Source organism: Trematomus bernacchii, unplaced genomic scaffold (genome assembly GCF_902827165.1).
Source record: "Trematomus bernacchii unplaced genomic scaffold, fTreBer1.1, whole genome shotgun sequence".
NCBI classification, from domain to species: Eukaryota; Metazoa; Chordata; class Actinopteri; order Perciformes; family Nototheniidae; genus Trematomus; species Trematomus bernacchii.
In genome coordinates, this window is record NW_022987828.1 from 11,931,377 (window position 1) to 11,957,937 (window position 26,561).

The window sequence follows — 26,561 nt, forward strand, 5'->3', positions numbered from 1 at the left end:
ATGGTCTATTAACCACCCACATGGTGCAAGGCGAGAGGAATTGGTATGCACTGTGATTATGAAGGGAGGTGGATAGGGTTAAAAGTGTCATTGTTTTCCCTCCATTTGCATCTATATGGAAAAGTGGTTGTTCAGCACACTGTGAATATATTAGATATCAGTGATTCATATGCATGTGTTTTCTCTGGTTTCAGGTTCTGAAATTGTACAGTGGATGATCAAGAATCTGGACATCGAAGATCAAGGTAAATAATCAGATTGATATTGATTTAGGATACAGGTTAATTTTCGGACGTCACGTGAGGTGAAAAGTACAGGTGCAAAGCGTACAGGTGCCATGGTTAGCGTTAAAATCATACTTGTTTTCTTAAAGATGCACTTAGTTCAATCGGAACACACAGACATGATAAACATATTATGAGATTGAGTATCATCTTCCGAGGGGATCCTTTGCTCCGAAGTCCATCGCGAAAAAACTTCCACAAATCATAGAAAAAGACGCTCCTTAACGCTAACTCCAGAACTTGTTTGAGAATCATCACGTTTTTAAGTTTTCTTCAGTCTCAAAGTAATTCAGTGATCGTTGTGTACATCCATAGATCCGTTTCAGACTGTAACTACTATTAGTTATTCGACCAACTTTTAATGCCGCCAGTTTGCCACAACGTAAACAACAGAGCTCTGTTGATACAGCCATGTTAGCACAGCTACCTAGCTAACTGGATCCATTTCTACCTTAAAGGCTACTGCCTGTTTACATCCCTAAACATACTCTGGAGAGGTGGTACAGTCAGAATAATAAAAAACACATTGATCTGCAAAAATAGTCTGAGATGAATAGACTCTTAATAATTAATGCTAATTATCAAATTGTAGGATATAATTGCTAGAGTAGATTATTCTGTGTAATTGCATTTTTGATGGTGCTTTTCAGAGCAGCTTAAAATGGATAACAATGTTTTTGATGTCATATTTTTTCGGTAAATAGCTCCACCTTTATGCTGTCATAGACAACTGATTCTTGAGAAATGTAACAAACCACTCTTAATTTTGTAAAAAGAAATGTGTGCCTGTGTGTAAAGAAGCATCTCAGTCATCATTGTGTTAACACTATAGGTGAAGCTGTAAAATATTGTGAAAGAAATACACTTTTGTTCATCCTAATATTTCAAGTGTAGTCCTTTAAAATGCTACAAGTTTGCAGTGACGCAGTTTTATTTCATCTGTCTTTCTGTTCCTTGAGCTACAGACACTGCAATTTGTGGTCTTGTTCCTCCCTTTATCTTTCTTATTACACTTATTTTGTTCCTTTGTGATAAAGTAGAACTAGGCTGTCTTGAGGGATGCCCTAAATCATTAATTGACACTCTTATTGCACATAAAAATGACCGAAAAGTAGGAAGTGAAAAATATGTATTACTCAGTTGTCATACTTCAGCCAGTTCATAGCTGAGGCATTAGGCTGAATAATCAGCTCTTACGTCCTTTGTTTGTTGTTTCATTTGTACCCAAAGATCTATCTGTCTTTTTCCTTGTTTGTCAATGTTAATATAAAAAATGATGCATGCACTTATCCAGGCTTTGTGTATGTGTGTGATTGTGAGGGCACTATGACGCAGTTGGATCACGATAAAACACCTCTGCAATGTTTTTCAGTCCTGTGCTTTTGTTATTTTCTCTTTTGGTTTTTTACATTTATGTTGAGATACTTGTTGGAGTGAAACACATGTTCAGACATTTATATGTGTTTCCAGATGCCTCAGGCCTCAGACAGCACTGTGATTAGAAAAATGTCTAATTATTTGTATTGCAACACCACTGGTATGCCAAAGCAAACAAAAAAAGCCTGTTATTTCGGTTCTGCTTAATGTGATAAACTGAGCCAATGTTGTTCGTTTTTGTTGAACTCTTTACTGGGGTCTGGCAATAGCACTTATGTCATTCCCTCAAGCACATTTTCATTATTCCATTAAAAATGCTCTTTAATAATAGTATTCTTGATCAAAATGGTCAAAGAATGGTCAAACAGTGAATAGTGTAAATAGGTGTGGCAACAACCAGATGTTCATTGTCCTTTTTTTTAGGGCACCCTTTTTTTCATTGCAAACAGATACTGAACAAGCTGTCATATGCCCTGAGGTGGTAAACAGAGCGTTGTGCAAAACGTAGGGACTTCAGCCGAGAACAGGTCCTGGTTGGGCTGACTAAAAGCAATTAACTTGGTTCACGGCATGAAAGCAGCATGTTTATTATGTAAAATCAGAAAAGCTTATAATATAGTTGACTGGGGATTGCCAGTGTTTTGCTAAATAAATACAACAATATACTGACACACTCAAAATCAGATCATTGTTATCCTATTTTGCAATCTCTGTGGTCCAAAATCCAATTTCTCTGCAATATTGTATTATTATTATATTATTAGTTGACTCAAATTCCTGCTTTAAAAATGTATTTTCAGCCGAAGGTTTTGCTTTTGCGCTTTGCCATGAAATCCTCATTACCATTCAGACCATTAAGTTTCATTATCATTCATCATATTAGCATTAGCATGCATTACCGTACCGTTTAGACAGTTCACAAAGACTTTGGAAAAACGGAGAATATGAATGTAAATAGCCACATGTTGAAATGATCTACAGCTTTAGGATGTGCTGTCTGTTTGGATGCTGCATGTAATCCTTCAGTTCATAACTGACCTGCTTCCCCAAAAACACACATTTTTAGTATACAACACATTTTTACCAAATTGAATCCACTTAAAGGTGGGGTAGGTAAGTTTGAGAAACCGGCTCGAGATACACTTTTTGTTATATTCCATGGAATGCTCTTAACATCCGGATAGCAATGAATATCTTAAGTGCTTTGACAAAAAATCCATAAAAAAATGTCATCTGTGGAAGCCGTAGTACTGTAAAAAGCACGACCAATCATTTTAGCCGGCCCGGCTAAAATAACTGGATGGCCTACCTGCCTATCAGCCTTCCATCTGTGCACAAACTTATCTTGTGCCCTCATTGGTCATGTGCGCGTTCGTGTGTGTTGGAGGAGGGGCTCTGTAAGGAAGTGGCAGATTTTTTCCGGTTGTGTATTTTCAAATTCTAGCGCACTCGAGCTGGTTTCTCCAAAATGACCTACCCCACCTTTAAGTTCAAAAGTATGAACGTTGCTGCATTATCATTTTAATTAGGCCAGTAACCCAAGAAGCTTCAGCATCAGTCTGACCTCTGACCTGCCTGAAAATCAATATCAACAAAATCAGATTATTGCTAAAATACAATTTACAAACTGTAAAGCCTTTACATCAGATACAACATCAGGTCTGTCTTTAAAATGTAGATTTGCAATGTCATGCATTCAAAACTACCTTTACATTTATGTATAGTGATTTTCATTGTCAAATTCAAAAACGTATCTGCCATAGTATAAATGAAACTGCATACAATAACATCACTTTATGTTGACAGTATTCCAGTAATTATTAGCGACATATGAGCATGTGAGACAGAGAGGTGTGAAAGACAGCTTGTTCCTATGCATGTGTGAACATCTGTAGGGAGCAGGGAAACACAACATGTTCTTTACGCATGTTTGAACATCTGTGCTTGGATGTACAGTATAAGAGCGTTTGAGAGAAAAAACAATAATAGGGCTGAACTGCACATACAACATTTTAAATGGGGGAAATGTCATTAAATAAACAACACTGGGTTAAAAAGAAAATCAAAATCACCACAACAGAACATCAACAGAATGCCGTCAAAATATCAGGAAGTGAACTCATGTGTTATTAAGGGTATGAATTGCATATGAAAGAGCACATAATCTGCTCAGTGGAACAACAGGGAACAGTAAAATGATCCCTGAGGGAGGACATCAACGTAGAGAGGCTGCATACTGTTCTCTATAATAGTCCTGGCCTCCAACCTTCTTCAAACCTTCTCCTCATCAGACTCAAGTGTCCCTCTTATAGTGGAGCACTTTAAACAATCTTTTTTTACTGTCTCCTGAGATCAGCCCTCTGCTCCACTGGCATACAGATCTAAAAAAGATTGGTTTCTTTAAAGGAAAAAGTGGATTTATGAAATAGTCTCAGTGTTCTTGCAAAAACTCTCCTTCAGTTGCACATTTGTACGAATCCACTATGTTCTCCTCCTGCCTTATTTGAAATATTTTACATCTACTGTACTGTGAGGGAAAATCCTTTTTGGTGGAACTGCTAACTACTTGTATATATCAAAACATGGCAACTCCAACCAGACACTAAACAGGTTGGGAACAACTGATTACATATTTATTTAATTGTAGTTTATAGGCATATTTTGTATTGTACACATTTAAGATCTGCAAAGCCGCTAGAAGCTAATTATATCTACAATATTTCTCTGTGAGAAGAAGTATAAAACTGAATACTTTTAAAACAAAGATTCCTCAACATCTCCAAACAGTGCTGTATAGTGCAAACAAAAATAATTAAAAGTAAAACTACAAGCACATAATCTCTTCTGTTGTTTTTAGATAAGGCTCAGCTGGAAGAATACTCCCACACTCCACTTGGCAGGCCTCCAAACGGCTGGGTTTTTGGCACAGAGCTGGTAATATGATGAAATCAAAGGGTGTTTTCCCCCCGGAGTAAGAGGCCGGCCCGTCTTGACATCTTGACTAATTCCAGTCCAAGGTTTAGTCAGCTATAAAGCTTATAGAAAAGCCTGCGATATGTTAAATGGAAGACAGTAGAAGCTCCCTTGCTACCGGGAATTGATCTCTATAGACTCTGGCTAGAGCGCAACAACAAAACAATCTCTGTTATTCGTATTTATCCCAAGAAAAACCCTCCATCACATTACAGCCTGAAAACGCATTTTCAGAGTTATTTGTGTCATCATTGTGTTTACTTTGCATACTCTAAAATAAATAAAATCGTTGTATTGGATACTACATGTAAATAAGCACTTGCCACTTAGCTTGATATAATTATATGTAACTTGTACTGGATGTAACTAGTTCTGGATGATTTCCTTAATTCAAAATTAACAGGCAATTCAGTCGGGACTGCTCTGGGGATTGAGAAAAATCAGTTGCTGTGGGTACGACATTAAACATTCATCATTCATCCTTTAAACGACATCAACTCTCAGCTTCACTTCAGCAAACGCACACTGACTGAACAAGCAGGTGACAAGCTCTTCAAAATTAGAGCAGATCAACCCGCAGAATAAGAGACAGCCAGCTCTAACTGCACTGTCCTAGATGACATTTTTCATACCCTGTTGATTTGTCTTTCATCTGACATTCATGCAGGCTGAGAACATAATTCAGAAAACTTCATTTTTAATGGATCGTGAGTCACAAAGATATACTGTATGTATGGGTATATGGAGTGGATCTTTGCTTGTTAATGTCTGTATTGAATAATCCTGTATTTCGTAGATAAAGGGAGATGACACATAGAAGCCTAGTTAGTTTCTGTGTGGCCTTTTTACAGAAATTACTCTTCTTCTGGCCTAACAACGCAACATTATACAATATACAGTCAATTAGGGATGTACTGTATATGGGATAAAATAGCTGGAGGAAGACGTGCAGAGGATAAGGAGGCAGGGGTGTGTTTATAAATAAACAGTTGTTAAATAAGTTATGAGTCATAATTTATTAATAAATGTTGCGAAGTCGCACACACACACAAACACACACACACACACACACACACACACACACACACACACACACACACACACACACACACACACACACACACACACACACACACAGCATCCTGTCTTCTTAAAGCTGTGTAAGTCACCCCTTGTGCTAAAGGAATAGCTAATCTATGTTTATTGTGTGTGTGTGTGTGTGTGTGTGTGTGTGTGTGTGTGTGTGTGTGTGTGTGTGTGTGTGTGTGTGTGTGTGTGTGTGTGTGTTAGAAAGCAGAGATGTGAATATGTTATGCAAGCACACAGTTCACTCCTGTTAAAGCATTCATAAATCTGCCTACTTGTACTATGTCAAGCATTTCAACCTTTGAATCTGTTTGTAGCTTATTAGTTAAGATCCCAGTTTACTGGTACGCGCCCTCAGGCTTTTTAACAAACGTTCAATGAATAATCGAAGCAAATTGCATACATATAAAAGAACACTACTTTATAAAACAACATCTAAATAAAAACACTTCCCTGTTCATAATGAATGAAAGGAAACCAGTGTTAACAGAGATTTGTCAACACGTTATTCCAAACATTGATTATAGACGTCCGCTTCATGAACGGATTACGGGTTGAGAACAGCGGGGAATAACTGGTGGCACACGAGAAACACGGTTAAAGATGATTACATGTTTTCATTATCTGATGGTTTTAAATCAGGGACAGTCAACCATGTGCTGAGCAGCGCCGTAGGGAAGCAAGTTTTCACTCCAACCAAGCAAAACACCAGGTGATTTGACTGATGAGATCCGCCTCTCCGGCTGAAGGTGGGCTCATCAGCCAGACCCCCTGCTGGGCTGTTTGCCTGAGACCTTCTGTTGAAACACAGTCTATTTGAGCAGCAGCTCCTAATTCAGGTGTTTTATTCTGGCCAATTTGTCAGTGATGATTTTATACCTATATAGGGATAAAAGGGGAATAAAGTTAATTAGCTTGTGTGACAAAAAATAAACAACATGCTGGCTCAGGATCTGATGAGGAACTATTGATTGTAGGGTAACCAAAACATCTTTTAATGAAAGAGATCCTAAAGCAGTTTCATCTTTTAATTCCTCCATAAACAGTGTTTCAAAGGAGGATATATACGAATCTGTGCAAAGATAGAGCCCTATCACAGTGATCCTTAAAGCTAAGAGTTTGACATTTAGCAAAATACGCGTATTTATTTCCGATAGTAAGATGGTTCAAAGTTCAAGGTTCAAGGTTTTTTTAATTTGTCATACGAACATAGCTACAGTGTAGTTATTACGATGAAAATCTTAGGTCACAGGCTCACTCCAACAGTGCAACACAATAAAACAGATAAACAGACACATATAGTGCAAGTAAATAGTAAATACAAAAAGAAAAATAGTAAAAAAAAGTAAAACAGTGAAAATAGTACAATAAGAGTCTATATGCAATATATTAGATAAATAATGTCTAAGTAGCAGCCAGATGAATGTTGTGGATGTTGTTTCAAAGTTCAGGTGTTTAGGTGTTTCCCTGAGTCTGGTGGTCCGGATGCTGCGGTACCGCATGCCAGACGGCAGCAGACAGAACAGTTTGTGGCTGGGGTGATGGGGGTCTTTTATAATCCGGAGGGATTTCTTCCTGAGCCGCTGGGAGTAAAGGTCCTCCATGGATGGCAGCTCCATCCTGGTGATGTTCTGTGCAGTTTTCACCACCCTCTGTAAAGCCTTACGATTGAGGGCGGTGCAGCTGCCGTACCAGGCCGTGATGCAGCCAGTCAGGATACTCTCTATGGTGCACCTGTAGAAGTTGCAGAGTATCCTGGAGTCCATGTTGAACCTCCTCAGCCTGCGGAGGAAGAAGAGCCGCTGTCGAGCTTTTTTGGTGATGGTGGTAGTGTGAAGAGTCCATGTCAGGTCCTCAGTGATGTGGACACCGAGGAACCTGAAGCTGCTGACTCTCTCTACCGTAGTCCCATTGATGGCGATGGGGGCGTGACCCTCTCTCTGCTGCTTCCTGTAATCCACAATCAGCTCCTTGGTTTTTGCTGACGTTGAGATGGAGGTTGTTATCCTAGCACCAAGATGTCAGGTTTTCGACCTCCTCTCTGTACGCCGTATCGTCGCCGTCGGTGATCTGGCCGATGACGGTCGTGTCGTCAGCAAACTTCACGATGGTGTTGGAGCTGTGTGTGGCCACGCAGTCGTGAGTGAACAGGGAGTAGAGAAGAGGGCTGAGCACGCAGCCTTGAGGGGCTCCGGTGTTGAGGATCAGGGTGGAGGATGTGATGTTTCCCACCCGCACTGCCTGGGGTCTGCCCGTCAGGAAGTTCAGGATCCAGTCACAGAGGGCGCTGTTGAGCCCGAGGTCTCTGAGCTTGATGACCAGCTTGGAGGGCACAATGGTGTTGAAGGCTGAACTGTAATCAATGAACAGCATTCTCACATATGTGTTCCTCTGGTCCAGGTGTGAGAGGGCAGTGTGGATGGTGAGGGCTATGGCGTCGTCTGTGGACCTGTTTGGTCTGTAGGCAAACTGCAGGGGGTCCAGAGAGTCAGGGAGGGAGGGAGGGAGGGAGGAGGTGATGAAGGTTTTGACTAACCGCTCAAAGCACTTCATAATGATGGAGGTGAGTGCTACTGGGCGGTAGTCGTTGAGGCTGGTGATATTTGTCTTTTTGGGGACAGGAACGATGGTGGAGTGTGATGAGATATATAGATGATGAGATATATAGCGCTCTCTTATCAGTCCTTTAAATACAGCTGCATCCAGCATCCGGTTAGCTTAGCTTAGCACAAAGTCAAGCTTCAGAAAGTTTACTTCCAAGCAAATAATAGCCATATAATATCTGCATGACAGCTGACATTGTTGTTGAATCAAACCTATCAAAGACAAATTAACCTTCCCGCAGCTGTGCCATTCACCACACTCTCAAAGAATGCTGGGTCATTTGTGATTATTTTTTATATTTTTATACATGAAGGTTAATTTGTATGTCATGGTGTTTAATATAACTTTGAAGACAGAAGTAACATGAGTTTATTGAATTGTAAATTAATTTTATGTGTTTTTTTCTTCCTCCCAGTGGAGGCTCTTCACCTAGGAACTCTGATGGCTGCACATGGTTACTTCTTCCCCATCTCAGACCACGTCCTCACTCTCAAAGATGATGGCACTTTCTATAGGTTTCAGGTAAGAATAATAATAGTTATTACTTATGCTGTTGTGTTGAAGGATTTCTGTTATGTTAGTCTGTTATTGTAATGTCTATAAAAAGACATACAGTAAGGAGAAATAAATCCTTCACATGGGATAATCTTTCTAAAAGGGTCATGTCATTATATGAACTTTAGAAAACATTTGTTGCTTATGTAGGAACAGAAAGTTTTAAGTTTCAATTCCAAAGAAGTCCAGCCAAGAAATATGCTGACAGGTTTATGGAGATTTACAGGAGTGATACATGATTCGTTTCATGATTTATTCTCCTACCTCGCTGTTGTAGTACAAAAATCACTTTAAACATGAAAATGTCCAACTCTAATAACTGCCTACAGTCATAATAAATCAGTTAAAGCGCCAACGGTGACATGGTGGAGTCAAAACAGTGATTAGAAGTTGCTGTTCCCTATAATTCTTACTGGAATTATGAATGAAAAAATAAAATAAATCCATAACACTCTGAATGTCAATAGTGGAATTGACAGTTTTAGTGATTTCGCACCTAGCAAGCTCCATCAAGTCTGCAGCACAGAACTAACACAAGTAAATCGATGCCTTAGACTGTTTGTGTGAGGAACAGGCTTTACTTTGCCCTTTACATGTTTTCTGTTTTCATTTGAAGCCAGTCAAGTCCATACAGTGCTGACCGGGGAGGGCCTAGAGTCATGCTGGTGTCTGCTCTCAGGACTGTTTGAAAGGAGCTTATGTGCTTTAGTTTAGACAGTGCGCTTAGCCCATTAAAAAATGTAATATTGTATTGTGCAGATGCAGTGCTGTAACAATGTTCCCATTCCCTGTGACAGCGCATACTTTGATTCAAAACAGAATGTGATAAGCTGTCAAGTTCTGTTATTTAATGACCTGTTTTTCCTTTAAGACTCCATACTTTTGGCCATCAAACTGCTGGGAACCAGAAAACACAGACTATGGTGACAGAGCTGCTCTTTTCTACTCTGTGCATTGTGTAATATGTACTAAAGAGATGATGATGATGCAGACTGATTTATATGTTATTATGTGTGGTAACAAGAGTACACAAATAATGTAGGAGGATTGAATAGAGATAAAGGGATGAGCTTTTCATTGTTTACAGCAGAATAGATATAAACACGTTGCCAAGAAATGGCTTAAACGAATAGCCGCAGACTTGCAGGTCTTTTAATTTGTTGTTTGAGTTATAGGATAGAAAAAGTGTTAATGCTCATATTGGGATGAATCCTGTGTCTCCGATGTAGCAACTGATTCACATTAATGATGCTCGATAATGAAAACAATGTAATCACATAACGGTCAGTAAACAAAGGGATTAAGGGATGATGATAGTACAGGAAGACGTTAAAAGTCAGACACACACACACACACACACACACACACACACACACACACACACACACACACGCACACGCACACGCACACGCACACACACATGAACAGACACTCTGACAGGCGCTCAGACACCATGAACAGTAAGTGACCTTTGTTATTTGCAGGCTAGTTTAAATATGCAAAAGAGAGGATTAAACGAGTACACACAGGGCAACTTAGGGGCTGTTAAAAGCAGGCTGGGTGCCCGTTATCCCTGTTTAACCAATCTCTCTGCCTCTGTCTCCCAGCTGTTTACCTCTGCAAAAGAACAATGCAAAACAAAGCACGTCTGGAGCTTGCAGACTATGAAGCGGTGAGTGGAAAAGGTCTTCAGTGTCAGCACTCCCCTCTTTACATACTGTACTGCTTCCAAGCTTTATCTCTTGCCTTTTTGTTCATGTTGACAGTGAGAACATTTGTTTCTGTCTGTGCCACTGTATCATTTGTAACTTTCCTTTCACTAAAGCTATTAAATGAATCACCAGGGTCGTTATACGCTGGGTTTTTTCTTTTGTACGTGAGCTGGGATCATTAAAGATGGTATCCAGCCGTGCACTGCACACATCATGCGCAGTAAACATAATCAGCCCAGATCCCTCAAAAGCCTTTTTTTCCTCTTTATTGTTCTTTGTTTCACTTGCAGGAGAGCTTAGCAAGGCTACAGAGAGCTTTCGCCAGGAAATGGGAGTTCATTTTTATGCAAGCAGAAGCACAAGCGAAGTAGGTTTCTATAAAAACAACACATGCATTGAGTGAGTCCTCTTACACCCCATTCTGACATGACAAAACTCAATGGTTTGATACAATTTCCCTTTGCTACCAGCACACAACCTCACAGATGAGCTGCACATTACACATGTGATGGAGTATTGGACATATTTCGGAATAAGCTACATGCTCTGTAAAAACAGTTCTGACTTTCATTTTGCTCCACAGAGTTGATAAGAAAAGAGACAAAATTGAGAGGAAAATTCTCGACAGTCAGGAAAGAGCATTCTGGGACGTGCACAGACCAGTGGTGAGTGGAATTACTGATGTTGGCGACATTGCCACCTTTGCTGCCACCGATATATTATCCATTGTTATCAACATAATCTTAATGTTCCTGCAAAAGTGAATAATGTTGAACAAATAATGTCACACTGATCACTCTCCACCACACCGGATCAAAAATACATACTGTAGATATGGTATATCATTTATGATCTCCGGGGGGTATACATTATCACACTTTGCATAGGCAGTATAGGGCTTATTCAGTACTTGTATAAATAAGGTTGAATCGAAATTCCACAGTACCAAGAACGCAACTCATAATATACTCTTTTCGTACCAGTTTTACTAAAAGGGCACTGGTAATTATTCTCATATTCTATTCTTTAAGCTATAACTAGCCATAGGCAGTAGGGAGATATCAAGCTGTGTGACAAAGACAATAATGTTTTGCACTTCATGTAATTTATACATGACCTATACAAGAATTGTGTAAAGCGGTGAACACACTGTAAATCCTCCTTGGTGTATTCCTTTGCCATGAAATGCCACATCAATATCTGTCACAACACATCAGCCTCTCCACTGCTCTTTGCCTTGTTTATACACACTTGCTTAGCCTTAGCATTTATATTCCCCCGAGGTTAAAGGGTCTCTTCTGCTATATTTCTCCGAAAGCCGCTGCTCCATGCTTAATTGGGAAATTAGTTCAATTTATGCGTCCTTGGAGCAACATAATCAATATTAATTCAAATTTCACAGTGACTCTGTCAAGCTATTTAGCTCTGTTCTTCTGGAAGAGACCTAGATTGGACCACTTGTTCAATCAACCAGAATTTGCACACTAAGATTTCCTGCTGGTTTACTTGTTTTGCTAGATTTGGCACATTCCACGTTTAATCAACCGGCATCTGACGCATTGTCCTGGGGACTTCTCAGAATCTCTTCACGCCCCAGTTAGCATATTGGATTTCATTACCTGAAACTCATATCATGGTGGCCAAATTACACCTTCACCGTTTGTGGCTTCATGCTACAGGGAAAGCTATTATAATTACATTTAAGCTGAATTAAATGAATGATATGTTTGTTCCTTCACTCTCCTCACAGCCTGGGTGTGTGAATACAACAGAAGTCGACATAAAGAAGTCATCCAGAATGAAAAATCCCCACAAAACCAGAAAGGTAGAGTATGCCTTTCCGCTGATACACCCTGCTTTTAAGGTCAGGGTTGAAAACATTTGAACACAAACACAAACAGACAGGCTTATTGTTCCTTGCTGTTCTTGTCAAAAGCTATAAGGCTGCTACCATTGATCTGTTTAACTTCCTCTCCTCAGTCTGTGTATGGGCTGCAGAATGATATCCGTACCCACAGCCCGACCCACACCCCCGCCCCAGAGGCCAAGCAGCCCACAGAAGAAGAACTGCAGGAACAGGTTAGACCTGCAGGTGGCACTCTACTGTTAAAGATAGGATCTTCAACAACTTGAAATCAATGCTAGTACTCAAATTGTGATAGTAGTTATTATGCTTCATCTGTAACTGTATATTTGTTATTCAATAATATAGCTAAGTAAAATTAGTATAGAGTTTTAAAAGCACATCAAGTAAAATATGGAAAATATCATGCAGTTGGTGTTTGATTATAATTGCACAACCAACAATTTCATGTAAATTCTTTGGGACTGATGAATGCTAATTATTCCCTGCTGTGGTTTCAGATCGCCTTTTGGCAATTGCAATTAGACAGGCATCGACTGAAAATGTCCAAAGTGGCGGAGAGGTGAGCAATGTTGTTTGTGTCTTTATTCAGTTAACAATCAATCTGTTTATTGAGCCTTTGAACGGCCTAACATGGACTTAAATTAAGAGCTCCGGTGACCTTGGAGAGTTATTGGGCCAACACGACGCCTTTAATGAGCGTCAGCACTGACGGTACCAGATGCTTAACGGCACACAGAGTATCCATTTGTCATTTCCAGCACTGAAAAGAGAGGTGCATTTAGCAGAGAGTTTTCTATCAGGGTGTTCAAGGGCAGGGTCAGTACTTCTTGTCTGGCTCTAACTTGAATTACATTTGAGGAGGATTTCATACCACATTTAGTTATCCAAAGCTTACAAAAGACTCATTCATAATCTCTCACCGAAAGGTATGGTGCATGATTTCCCCAGATAACTAGATTACAATATACGTCACATTTTCACCGGTGATACAGATTGCTGTTATTCATTTGCTTTCCTTGTTTCTCATTTAAAACAGTTTACTGGCTTACACAGAACAGTACATCGAATACGACCCCTTCCTCACGCCTCCAGATCCGTCTAACCCCTGGATCTCAGATGACGCCACACTCTGGGAGCTTGAAGCCAGGTAGGTGCAGAGAAAAGAGAAAAATAATTATTAAGATGGATTCATTGATCAATTCAAGAGTGTTTTGCTGCACACATACTTGATCAGAGAAAGATATGTTGCATTTTTGTGTGTCCTCCTCCAGTAAGGAGCCAGGTCAGCAGAGGGTAAAGAGGTGGGCCTTTGGCATCGATGAGGTTCTCAAAGATCCAGTGGGGAGAGAACAGTTCCTCAAGTTCCTGGAGTCTGAGTTCAGCTCAGAGAATCTCAGGTACTCAGCAACATGCATGCACACACAAATTACATTAATTAATTCCTTGCATTTTTGACTTAACACAAAAGCCTCAATCGATATTTTCCCCATCACAATATGAAGTACAATAACATGGTACTGTAAGTAGAACTAAATCTAAATTGTGTTAGCTCATTTTAATTTAAACTTTGGACTGTTTTACAGACACGTTTACTAATCAGTAATTCAAATGATTGTATTTTTCTGATCAAAGTTTATTTATAATTCATCATTTTTTACAAGATAATGTTTAATATTCATGACGTTTGCAAAGCAACTCTCAACTACAGCTGTCCAATAATGTTGTCAGAAGCGAGCACTTTTGTCTCTGAGACAAGTTTCAAATATAAAGTAGAATAAATAAATGGCTAACATGTACTTGAGTAAATGTACTTAGTTACATTCTACCATTGCCTGCCTATTAAGAAAGTAGATGTTTATTGATCAGAATTACGTACTGCACCTTTAACTGTCATTGCTACATGCATGAACTCTTTCCTCTGCCTGAACTTTTACTGATTGCACGACTTAACCACAAACCAAGTCTTAAGCCTAAAATGAATAGTTAGCTTCTGTGGGACCGGCTTTTTGTTACCACATGGGTCTCCATAATGCGACTGTGTAAACAACCACAATGTGATTAATGCAAGCACACACATGAATGCACACATTAAAGGCTGTTAAGGATTTAACTCACCCACATACTCCATATGAAACACTCACGGAAACATACACAATATGAAATATTCATATAAACATATAGAGTTAATGCCTTTCCACTAAACATGCTCATATGGTTAGATTGGAAAAATAAACATTCATTTTGTGTAGCTTTCTCATGACAAACATGAACAATAATATCTCACTTTAATGAATGTCTTTGCAAATGCTCATATAACTGGGAAATGAGCAACTATCGCAGTTATTCCTGGGGTCTTTGAGTGATAACCTACATTGTAATTATTTAATCAAAGCAGGGAGGATGATGGTGGATGGAGCTTGTTTAAAATATGCACAACGGTAGCTAAGGCAACAACACAGGTGGGCAGGAATATTATGTTAATTGGTTTATTCATGGTAACAGGAATACTGCAGAGTATCGAAGATGCATTGGAAGAGCTTCTGTGCAGGAAAGCTCCCATGCTCCCTCTGATGGCACACGCCTGTATTGTTTCTGAACAAAGCTGATAATGTGGTCAAGTTAATTGAATTGTAATTTAATATCACTGTCAGTTGAGTATCGTTTTAACTCACCTATAATTGAACGGGTGTGTTATTAACAAGAATAATGCGACTATTTATTGCCACTCAAACTCTATCAGCTTTGACGGTTCAAAATAAAATATTCTCCATGGTTCTGTCACTTTACACTATGAAATCCATCTTTGCTTATTCATCCCTTAGTAAGGCAAACTGAAACTCTACCTGTTTCAGTTTTTTCTCCTCTTTGAAGTAGAAATTCCCTAATGTAATAAGTGTGTTCAATTGAAAGGGATGCTCTTAAAAGGAATTATTTAATTATTATTACAGATTAGTTTCTTCAAAATGTGAGGCTATAGTTAACATAGTTTTGCCATTATCTGTTTCACTAACTGTTAACCGTGGTCCGTAGGTTCTGGCTAGCGGTGCAGGAACTGAAGAAACGTCCCATCAGAGAGGTCCCCACCCGGGTGCAGGAGATCTGGCAGGAGTTTCTGGCCCCCGGGGCGCCCAGTGCCATCAACGTTGACTCCAAAAGCTACGACAAAACCACTCAGAATGTCAAAGATCCTGGACGCTATGCCTTTGAGGATGCACAGGTACAAATGATACAAATGCAATCATCACATCCACAGCTTATATTATGTAGTGGCCTATTTTACATTGTACATATGTATAGAGAACGTATTTAGTTTGGAATGTTACCGGTAATCTGAAAATGTTTTTTGCAACTGTAACAACAGCAACACCCTGGCAAATTACTACAGTATCACTATGTTTTGATGGTCATTGGAATACTGCATTTATATAATATATATTCACCACAATGTATCACCTCTTTCCACATTTTGTGTTTGTAAAACAGGAACACATCTACAAGTTGATGAAGAGTGATTCTTACAGCCGTTTCATCCGCTCCAGTGCCTACCAGGAGTTATTACAGGCCAAGAAGAAGGTAAAAAAAACACGCTTAGTCTGAAAATACAGAAAACTACTGTGCATGTTTGTACGATTTGTTGATTTGTGTACATACACTCACTCTTCACTGATGCTGAAACCTGCCCTCCTGGCACCCACAGCCTTTTCAAAACCCGGTAAATCACACTTTAACCCCATTCCAAACAAGCTGCTGCTTTAGCACTCTCCTGCAGTGACCTTATAGTAGGATAAAAATACAATTTTGACCACTTAGGGGCAGAAAATCCTAGCCGCTTTAGAACAGCATGTGCTTCTGTTCCTCTTAGTTGTGGTTTTGTCTCCACTAACTCCTAAACAAAAGCTGGTTTGTACTTAGCTGCAGGGATGGATGTGGATTTGACTCACCAAGCAAGTCCTTGAAATGATATTCAGCTATTTGTGATAATACCAAAAATAACACTTAATGCAGATTAAAGGACATCAAATCAAATCCCTGAATACAGCAGTGAATGTGGTAGAGTTACTTTAAGGGGCAAAGTAGGTCAAACCAAAGAACAAAATGGCACCTGCATGCTTGCAATACCAATGAGTGGCAGAGAAATGGAACACAACATCCTGACAGTCTGCTTCAGGTGTGTGTGATGGAGTAGCTGATCAGGACTCCTGTTGGGCGTACAAAAACATTATGAACAGCAGTCATAACATGATGAATAATTCTGAATTACGCAGGTGTATTTTTAAAACCTGCCCTGTTCAATGCCTCCTACACTTTCCCTGCCTGACATTCTGGCAGAGAAGATGTTGCTATTACAACTTGGGTTTATAAATACATGTGAATGCAGTACATTTTTGTAACAGCTTGATGAAAAGTATTTTCTATTCTGTTTTTTTTTAGGTAGACTGAACTTCAAATGAACTGATCTGGCTTGCAAACTGTTATGCAATATATATTATAATTTATGTATGCACACTTGAATCCTCTGCACAGTGAAATTGCTTCAACATGTCCTTCTTTGTCCCCACAGAAAAGTAAGAACTTGTTCTGAAGGCTCTTGCTTCAGGTAATGCCAAATACAAACTGTCATTTGGTTATTGTGTCATCAGTGATGTTGAGAATTACTCTACCCTTTTACAGAAATCCAGCATAATTTTCTAGCTGCTCATAATCTTATTCTTATTTTAAAAATGCATTTATTTATTCTCTCCTTCACATTTACTGACCTCATTCTCTTTGCCAGGGGAAAGCACTAGCGTCCAAGAGGCTGACCAGTCGTGTGCCATCATGCTAAAATCAATGCCATCTCTCTCTCTGGGACATGGAGAGGGGGACCATCTCATCTCTTTGTCATCATTGTCTGTCCATTCGCTCTCGGCTCAGCCTGGACCGTCTGTTCGTCTGTTGTCCACCGGATGTTGCATGTCCATGGAGAGGATGTTCCTTCTTCTCTCTCCTCTTACAGTACCTGATATATTTCCAGTATTCTCTGAAAGGAGGCACTGCTGGACTCGTGAGTACACTGACAGACTGGCGAGATGAAACATGCTATTGAAGAAAATCAAATCCTGTGTTCCAGAGCTTTCCATCATAACTGCTGGATCAGAAGCCCCTCTCTCACTTCCAGCTGAAACAAATGATGTCAGAGAGAAGAAAAAAGAAAAAAAACAAATAGAAAAAATATATTAAATGACAGCTTAAACTGATCAATCTAACCAATGTCATTGCTTTACATGATCTGAGGTCACAGATACTTTGTCACGCTATGGGAAGTGTTGTGCAGAATGAATATACAATATATATATATATTCATACATACATATATATATATTATGATTTGTATTATTATGATTATTTATTGTGCATTTATTTTGCTTTGCATTATTTTATTGCACTACAATAATTAGCACATATGGTTTTCATTGCACTTGTAAAGTCACATTCAAAAATACAAAAAAGCTGTCTCCTGTTTTATGTAGAACATAATTCTTTGTTATTCTCTCCTGCATTTATTTTTATACCATATTTAAAGACACTTTTACTTACTTGTATTATTAAAGTTGGCCCTCTATCTGTTATTAATGGCTGTGTTTGGATTTTTGTTACCTATATGAACCACTTAAGCAATAAAGACATAGCATTTAGTCTGCAGGGTTAGTGCTTTAATAATGCACTTTTGCTTTCTGCCACTAGAGGGTGTTACATTATTTCCCACAGCGGGAATCTGCCTCTTTTCAGCTACCAGCTCCTCAACACAATACACACAAATGCACCACAGTTTTCTGCAGACAAATGAAGTTTTGTCATGCAAAAGTGTCATCGTCCTCTGAAGTGCTGAAGGGGTTATTGTTCAGACTGTACCCATCTGAGGTTTTCTCGGGTCTGTTGATGTTTCAGCTCTTTGATGGCAGAAGTGACAGTCAGGGTTTTCAATCTCTGTGCCCAGTGGTCAGCTCAGCCAGAGCCACAAAACAGACAAACATTATTGTCTCAGTTGCATCAAGGAATGTGAATTGTGGCATTTTTCAAACCACCCTGTTAGTGTGTCTGGGTACATGCACACAATGATTTATGGATTCTGGATTAAGGGTTGTAATGTGATGTGGCCACTGTGCCAATGAGAGAGGATAATATGGGGGTTTTAAAGAAAGTCTTTGTTTCTTTACAACTTGGTCCTGTGTTGTCCATTCTGACAAAATGTCATCCACCTCCTAAAAATGTTAATGTCAAACACAGGGGAAGAGGGAAAGCAATCATAAAATGGAAAAACAAACAATGGAAAAGTTGTCATTTTTATAGGTTTGATATACTGTATAATTGCCAAAAAAAAATATATATCAAAGAAAAATGTCAACAGGCAGAGAGAGACAGACGCAGGGAGACTTAAATGAAAGAAGTGAAGCTTGGTTTGATTCACACAATGACCAATAGGATAAACCCTCCCAGTCTTGAGGAAGGAAAAGGGGTGGTGGGGATTCAAACTAAGGCAGGCTTTACAGTGAGTCAAACACTCTCAAAGACAGACTGTCTCCACAGCACGGAGATATGGGTTTACTGTAACTGAGACCTGGAGCTTTCTTAAACTTAAAAAAAAAACTTTAAAGAGAACCATAGACTGAGAGACAAATAAAGAGACACATCTTGTCCAAAGTGATGTAAAGCTAATCCTGCCCAATACTTTGAGACTTTAGCGTGGTGGGAGAGAAAAAAGAGGAGCGAGGACAAGCCTGAGGATACTACAGATTATGTTGCCATGGAAACCGAAACCTGGAAGCGGACGCAAGGACCACTGAAGGCATCGACATCCCCTGACTGCATCCTCGACACGTTACCGTCCTCCTGCGCCCTGTGGTGAGAGGTACATAAACCATGCCTCGTTTTGTATTGTGATAACACTTTAACACTTTGTTTAAAACTCTTTAAACAGTTTGCAAGAAGGTTCTTTAAAATGTCTATTGAAATAATTAATACTATGCAGGTATTAAAACTGAATAACATATCATAAAAGAAAGTTCTTAATGCAAGATGGTACACTTGTTGCCCCACTTTTAGGCCAAACATGTCATTGTAAATAGCAGGATTTCTAGAATAATGACTCCCTTGAAGATTGACCTAATTTGCAGTGTATGTGAGGAAACAATGATTATATATGTGCGACGCACCATTTTCGAGTTACTGAGGTGAGAAGTGTAGATAAGTGAGTGCTGGTTTGACATTTCCCACATGAGCGCTTTGAACAAGTGGACAGTAAGAGACTGACGGAGATAATGGGACTGAGTGACTCAGTGGGTCTCTAAATGACTAAGCGCAGATTCATGTAATCTAACCAGCAGTAGTTGTACAGATATTTTGCATTTCCGCCAGCAGTAAGGGATTGATCCCCACAGGGGCCACCCATAGTAAAAAATATACGCCTTCAAGGTACTATAAGGTGTTCTGGATAAAGACTAAATTACTATAATTATCCAGGGGAATTAGTGTGTGAGTGAGAGAATTAGTGTGTGATGACAGTGTGTTGTACTGTGCATTTGACTGAGATTAAGAGTCAGTGTAGTTTTTCCACTGAATATGAAAAAGAGAGAAAGAGAGACAATGATGTTAACATACAGTATATAGGGGACCTGTTGTCTGTGTATACACAATAATCTTTATTCTTTTTTTTCAGTTCTAATGTACACCTGTATATCGTTGTGTTTGTGTTCATTTCTGTATGTATATTTAATGTATTTGTGTGTATTCATGTGTGAACTGCTGTGTATCAACATTGGTGTGTGAACGTGTGAGTGTGTGTGTGTGTTCCTGCAGTGTGTGTGTGTTGAAAGGTGGGGAGTTTGCCTTCTGATCCTGCTTGCAGCTCCGGTGACTGCACCACCTTGCACAGTTCGCTCTGATGTCAAAGAGGATTTAGCACACAGACACATTACAGGTTCTTAAGCAACAGAAAACACTTCATTGTAAGCCTCTAAAGATAGTAAAACTGTTATTTGATAGAAGCCTTAACAGCGTTCTTAACACGTGCAGTTTACGCTTAACACATGAACAGGTAATAAGAAAACACTGAGGAAAGCGGATTAAAAGTAGAGCTAAGCTGCATTTTGGCCAGAATGTGTGGTTGTGTGTCGTTCAAATTAAAGCTTTTGTTTCTTTTAACCAGCAGAACATTCACATTGCAAAATATGGCTTTAAAGAAGTATTTTTAAACCCCGTAACAGGCAGTGGCCTGCTTGAGCCCCAATCATTGAAAGCTCATGATGTGCAATCAAACATTGTGCAAACCACTGAAGAAGGATATTCCCATTAAATGGAAAGACATTTTTTTTTTTTAGATTCTGTCAGATAGTGTGAAATAAATAAGGCATATAAACCTTAAAGGGGAAGACTTCATGTTATGTGATTAAACAGACAAATGTCACTTTGAGTCAAAATGTAGGGTGGTGTTAATCACTGCAGCTAAGTAGTGTCACACAAATGTGAAATGAGAAACCCTGCACTATCATAGCATCTCTAATTGCCTCGCATCCACCACTAAAGCACTTAATGTTGCTGAGGCAAAGAAGCCTTACATTCTTGCCAGTACTTAACTTGGAAAGCATTATATATGGGCTGCTAGTCATTATCAAGATGGATTGTGGTGACAAATGGCTGCCCAAACTGCCTAAAGCAGCCTCTTGGCAATGTTGGCATTAGACACATTTACACAGAAAAGCCCCCTAAAGGACCCCGCCACCCCCGCAACTGTTAATGAGCCAACAGCCGAGCGTAGTTTGGGAAAATAGAATCCGCAAATGCAGATAATGACATGGTTCCTCTTTGTGTAATTGGCTCCAAGTGAAAACATTTCATTTACCTCTCTTTCCCTCTGTGTGTGTGTGTGTGTGTGTGTGTGTGTGTGTGTGTGTGTGTGTGTGTGTGTGTGTGTGTGTGTGTGTGTGTGTGTGTGTGTGTGTGTGTGTGTGTGTGTGTGTGTGTGTGTGTGTGTGTGTGTGTGTGTGTGTGTGTGTGTGTGTGTGTGTGCGTGTGTGTGTGTATGCGTGTGTGTGTGTGTGAACATGTGTGTGTGTGAACATGTGTGGTCACAAATGTATGCGTGTGTGTGCTTGTGCACCTCCCCTTGTGTGATTGAGGTTGGAGTTGCACGGTGAATTAAATGCAGTTCTACTGTAATTAACTGCACTTACCAGTCTGTGTATGAGACTTTCTGACGCACCAATAATTGAGGCATCAGGTTTTGTTTGTTTTAACCTGCCTTTGAAGACATGCTGGGAAGATGTTTCACATGGTTTAGTGGAAATACATCCGTAGGCACAAGTTTCAAAGTCTTGAAATGGATTTGCGTTCCTTTTTTCAATTATCTAACAACAAAAAAATCTAAAATGAATAAATATTTAGCAACAAGGCTGGAGTTTTTCACGATTCAATTTGTTTTTCATTTCACTTTGACATTTTTTTTTTTCTTCAAAGACCCATTGTTGTCCAGACAGAAAACATTACCATGATATTATATTCTGAAAAACAAAATACAACAAGTTCCCACTGATGATTATAGTTGTTTTTAAAAAGGCTTGTGTCTAGCTCAGCAGTCACTCTGGTATTTGTATCTGGTATTTGTAATTTCATTAGAGGTCTGAAATTTGGAACAAAAGTCTGCCACAGTTCAGTGAAGCACATCCTCCAGTGACTCCACGTATTTGTGGTTCTGGTAAAACATAAAGCTGTGTTTGTGGACAATATTAGTGTTCAGCAGACAGAAGGGTCCGGTTCAGTTCTGTCTCAGCATTAAAACACAAAACCACAGTCTCCTTCCGTCCCCGGGACTCTGTGATGACTAGTGCTGAGCATCAGGAGAGACAGATAAAGTGACAGAGAGACAGATGGGGAGAGAGAGAAACCAAGAGACAAACTGCTTGTCGAAAGATAAACAGCCTGGCAGGAGGGCATACTGTGCATGTAGCCCAAGTGGTGTTGGTTTTGTTTCCCAGTAGGTCATCTGTCCCAAACCCTCTTTCCCTTCTATCTCCTAACCCCAATCACTAACCACCTCAGGGGCTCCCCCCAAAAGCCTTACCCCAAAACCGCAATTTGTCTTGCAGCAGAGATTGATGAGGATAGCTTAGCAGGGCCGGCACTATCATACTTAAGCAGAGTTTGGGAGTGGAGAGGGAGCGCTGCTGCTGGCTGTACAGGCCATCCGTCATGCTCTATGTACACAGTTGGTCAGGTCATCCCTCAAAAGTCCCCGGGGCTTTGCAGACTGTAGCTCAGCAGAGTCACAGGGTGCCTCTCTAAACGATGGACAGCGGGAGAAGAGGGAAACAGAGAACAAGGGCCTTCACATAGAAGCATAGAGTCTGCTCCTCCTAAACAGGCGTTTGTGCATTTAAATACAAAGTCAGCAGGAAAGAGATGGATCAGCTCAAGACAAATGAGACTGTGTACATGGAAGGTAGATCAGGGGCAGATGGAGTGGGGTCATGACTCCCTGATGCAGTAGCGGGAGTCTTTAGTTTAGTTATTCTAACCTATTAGGTGGGTGTGTGCAGGCTGTGGTATGTATGTAAAAAGGTGTGCCTACAGAAGAAGCATAGGAGCAATTTGAATTTATTTGTGACAATAAATATATGAATTAAAAGTATTTGTCTTCTGGATGTCCTCAGATGGAAAGATCCACATATCAACATCAGACTTGATTGTCACTGTAGAGCACATCAGATTTTTTGGCAATGTCCACATAATCCAAAATACTTCCTTTCTGCGCTGGTTTGATATTTGAATGAAGAAAACAGACAACATAAAAAAAACCTAGAGATCAGAATTGAACGAGAAAGCATCAAAAAGTCAAAAAAGTATTCTGAATTCAAGTCCATATAATTATACTATAGAGAATATCTGGTTATAATTTACACTGCATTTCTTGATGGACACACAGCTGCTGTCTAACTTACATGAAATTATGCCGGGATAGTGATATACAGACCGGGGTGCTTATGCAGTCCGGACAGAGCTGCCATGACCTCAGGGTCAAGGGTAGAGAAAAGGAGGCAAAAAACAAAGTGGATTATGATAAAGTAATTTGTTCCATGTCAGAGTGAGTTGCAGGTCCAGGAAAAGGAAGAAAGGGAAAATACAAATTTGCACAGTAAAGAAGAGTCTGTGAATATGAGCCGCCAATGTCCTTGAGGCAGTTTGGTTCTCTGTCAGGATTTCTGACTTGATGTCATGCAATGCTTGTCAAGAGCAACATCTGCTGAAAAGATGCTTGAGTGATGGTCAAAAATGTGCTGGCGCAAACACAGACAGCATGCACACGGGCCGAGATCTGATTATGGACACTGGGTCAATCTCAGTTCAGTTTGATTCATAGTATATCTCCAATGAGTAGAAGAGTTGACTCCCAAAGGGTACTGGAGAGTTCCCCAACTCTTCTCCTAATAACATGCAGATGGGCCTCTCCAATGCCTGTTTACATATCTGCGGCATAGTTCATGACTAAAGTAAGCAAAGCCCTAATTATTTTACCCAGCAACGGGACCAATAAAATCAACTTCCCCTTCACGTTATGGGTGTTTAAGTGTATCCTTTGATGGCAGGGCCTTGTTTATTTTTGGAAGAGTTGCGTAGCTGAGAGGAAAGCAAATAAATGTAATGACACAGAGATGCTGACAAATGGGGGCCCTGGTGATGGATTCATTTCCTCAATGATGCCTGGAAGGCTTGACAGCAAAGGTGGTTAAAAACAAATGCATATTATTCACAAAAATGCAAACATTATTTGCTTTATTGATATTATCTTTGGAATTGTATGACAGTCGTGCGAATTATTGGTACACATCCTACGTTGTCAAAATTCAAGGAATCTGTTCATGTGACAACAGATGTTTTTCTTGAGAATCACCATTTAATGTGCCTCTCTCCTTTTGCAGAATGCTGTGGAGAATATCTATACCAGTCATACTGGCTGGGTTGCTCTGCATCACGGCAGAAACCAAAAAGCACCGGCCCCAGGGGTCCATCCCGTCCCCGCACAAGACCAAAGGGAACCTGTCCTCAGAGCGTCACCAACGGCTACTGCAGCAGAAACCTGAGGTGCTGTCCTCCAGCCGGGAGGCCTTGGTGGTGACGGAGCGTCGCTACCTCCGCAGAGACTGGTGCAAGACCCAGCCTCTCCGCCAGACCATCAGCGAGGAGGGCTGCCGCAGCCGCACCGTGGTCAACCGCTTCTGCTACGGCCAGTGTAACTCCTTCTACATCCCCCGCCATATGGGCCCCAGCTCGAGTCAGGGCCAGAATCGAGGACAGGCCTCAGGCTCTGGAAGGAAAAAACACAACAAGGTCCAGGAGCCGTTTCAGTCCTGTTCCTTCTGCAGGCCACACCGCATCACACAGCTCACAGTGCAGCTAGACTGCCCAGACCAGCAGCCGCCTTTCAGACACCGCAAGGTGCAGAGGGTCAAACAGTGCCGCTGCATGTCTGTGGATGTGAGCAGCCATGGGAAACTGTAAAGGACTTAAGATTAAAATAATAGGAGTTCAGTCAAAGGCAGGAAATTCATAAGCTTCGCCAAACAAGGACTGGCTTCAAGTTGAACTATACTGCAAGGTGTTGTACAACTGATGGCTTGTCCCGCAATAAAATGACATGGAACTGGTATTATTAAACAAAGGATCAATGATGATTACATCAGAGACAAGCAGTCATGTTGGCAAGCTGATGCTGTTGAAAGAGACTGATTAAAGTAGTGCAAGAGACACTGATGATGAAGCAGCAAAATGTCAACATTAAAACAACATTTCCTTTGATTTCCATTTACCTGGCTATTTGTTCATTTTTCATTAGATTCCTTTGTGATAAAGGTGATGATAAACTATAAAACACTATGGATTCTGCTGGTAATTTAGCGTCTTGGAGAAACAAGTTATAGTGTACATATTTTGCCAGCAATGTTTTAACCTGTTGATGGTGTTTTACAACTATTGTATCCGTTGTCCAGCATTGTTTCCTTAAATCCTATGTCCGAAATCATACACCAGTTGATATCAAGAAAACATGAAGCAACACAACAATGACCAGTGGCATCCACCTGCTTCGAAACAAGCCTGGCTGTATATTTGCCACAGATATACTAGTCAGTAGGAAAAACATACTGCAGCATGTATAATGGAGGTGCAATGCAATATATGGGGCATTCTACCGAATTAGTACAAAGTGCGGTCCCACCACAATAAAAACTATTTAACAAAACAATTACGTATTCAGACATAGATATTTACTAAGAATATGTTATGGTCTATTTAAACATAAGGCATTCAATTATATAGTGATAAGCTTAATATATACAAAAACATCATTTATAGGGTACTTTCTATTGGGAAGTAGCTGTCCCCAACCCTGACATCTAAATTTCAATTTCTGTAAATAACACTTAAAACATTTTATTTTATTTTGTTCAATGGTGTATTTAGAAGATCTTTATGATTACATTCAAACAGCAGTTGGAATATTTAGATTTATTGTGGGTATCATTTTTTAATAAAAAAACTATACTCAAAAAATCATGTCCCCAGTTTTCATGTCACTACCGAAACACAAGGGGTTTTAGTCCAATGGCAGAGCCTGGTTTTTAGCCACACCCCTGCATTTTTGACAAGGCAGTGACACTGCATCCCTGTCCCCCATGGCTGAATGGCAAGTAGCTATATCCCATACTTTTAATATAAATCTGTTCCAAAATCTGAAAATCGGCGTGTAACCTTAACAATTGTCACTACCGAACACATATTATCTTCAATTAAAGGTGGGGTATGTAATTTTGGAGAAACCAGCTCGAGTGCGCTAGAATGTGAAAATACACAACCGGAAAAAATCTGCCACTTCCTTACAGAGCCCCTCCTCCAACACACACGAACGTGCACATGACCAATGAGGGCACGAGATAAGTTTGTGCACAGATGGAAGGCTGACAGGCAGGTAGGCCATCCAGTTATTTTAGCCGGGCCGGCTCAGATGATTGGTCGTGCTTTTTACAGTACTACGGCTTCCACTGATTACATTTTTGAATGTATTTATTGTCAAAG

At 40.0% G+C, this 26,561-nt stretch overlaps 2 protein-coding genes across 2 annotated transcripts in view; both read left to right on the forward strand.

Moving 5' to 3' along the window:
* The window catches only part of rgs7a (regulator of G protein signaling 7a), a 49,887-nt gene extending 31,826 nt beyond the window's left edge, over positions 1–18,061 (forward strand). Inside the window, exons 4-18 of the mRNA XM_034152442.1 lie at positions 195–245; positions 8,740–8,846; positions 9,751–9,802; positions 10,487–10,551; positions 10,882–10,958; positions 11,175–11,256; positions 12,342–12,416; positions 12,572–12,670; positions 12,956–13,017; positions 13,495–13,605; positions 13,730–13,855; positions 15,489–15,675; positions 15,942–16,031; positions 17,020–17,055; positions 17,233–18,061. Of these exons, the coding sequence (XP_034008333.1) occupies positions 195–245; positions 8,740–8,846; positions 9,751–9,802; positions 10,487–10,551; positions 10,882–10,958; positions 11,175–11,256; positions 12,342–12,416; positions 12,572–12,670; positions 12,956–13,017; positions 13,495–13,605; positions 13,730–13,855; positions 15,489–15,675; positions 15,942–16,031; positions 17,020–17,040 (1,205 nt within the window). The 3' untranslated portion in view covers positions 17,041–17,055; positions 17,233–18,061. The remainder of the gene's footprint in view (positions 1–194; positions 246–8,739; positions 8,847–9,750; positions 9,803–10,486; positions 10,552–10,881; positions 10,959–11,174; positions 11,257–12,341; positions 12,417–12,571; positions 12,671–12,955; positions 13,018–13,494; positions 13,606–13,729; positions 13,856–15,488; positions 15,676–15,941; positions 16,032–17,019; positions 17,056–17,232) is intronic.
* A 942-nt stretch (positions 18,062–19,003) lies between these two features.
* On the forward strand, positions 19,004–25,286 carry LOC117499518 (gremlin-2-like). The gene is made up of 2 exons (XM_034151933.1): positions 19,004–19,347; positions 24,410–25,286. The coding sequence occupies exon 2, from the start codon at positions 24,411–24,413 to the stop codon at positions 24,987–24,989; it is 579 nt and encodes a 192-aa protein (XP_034007824.1). The 5' UTR covers positions 19,004–19,347; position 24,410; the 3' UTR covers positions 24,990–25,286.
* Positions 25,287–26,561: the final 1,275 nt, after the last annotated feature.

Excerpts from the sequence above, each read along its gene's own strand:
- LOC117499518 (XM_034151933.1), top strand. The coding sequence starts at position 24,411 with ATGCTGTGGAGAATATCTATACCAGTCATACTGGCTGGGTTGCTCTGC.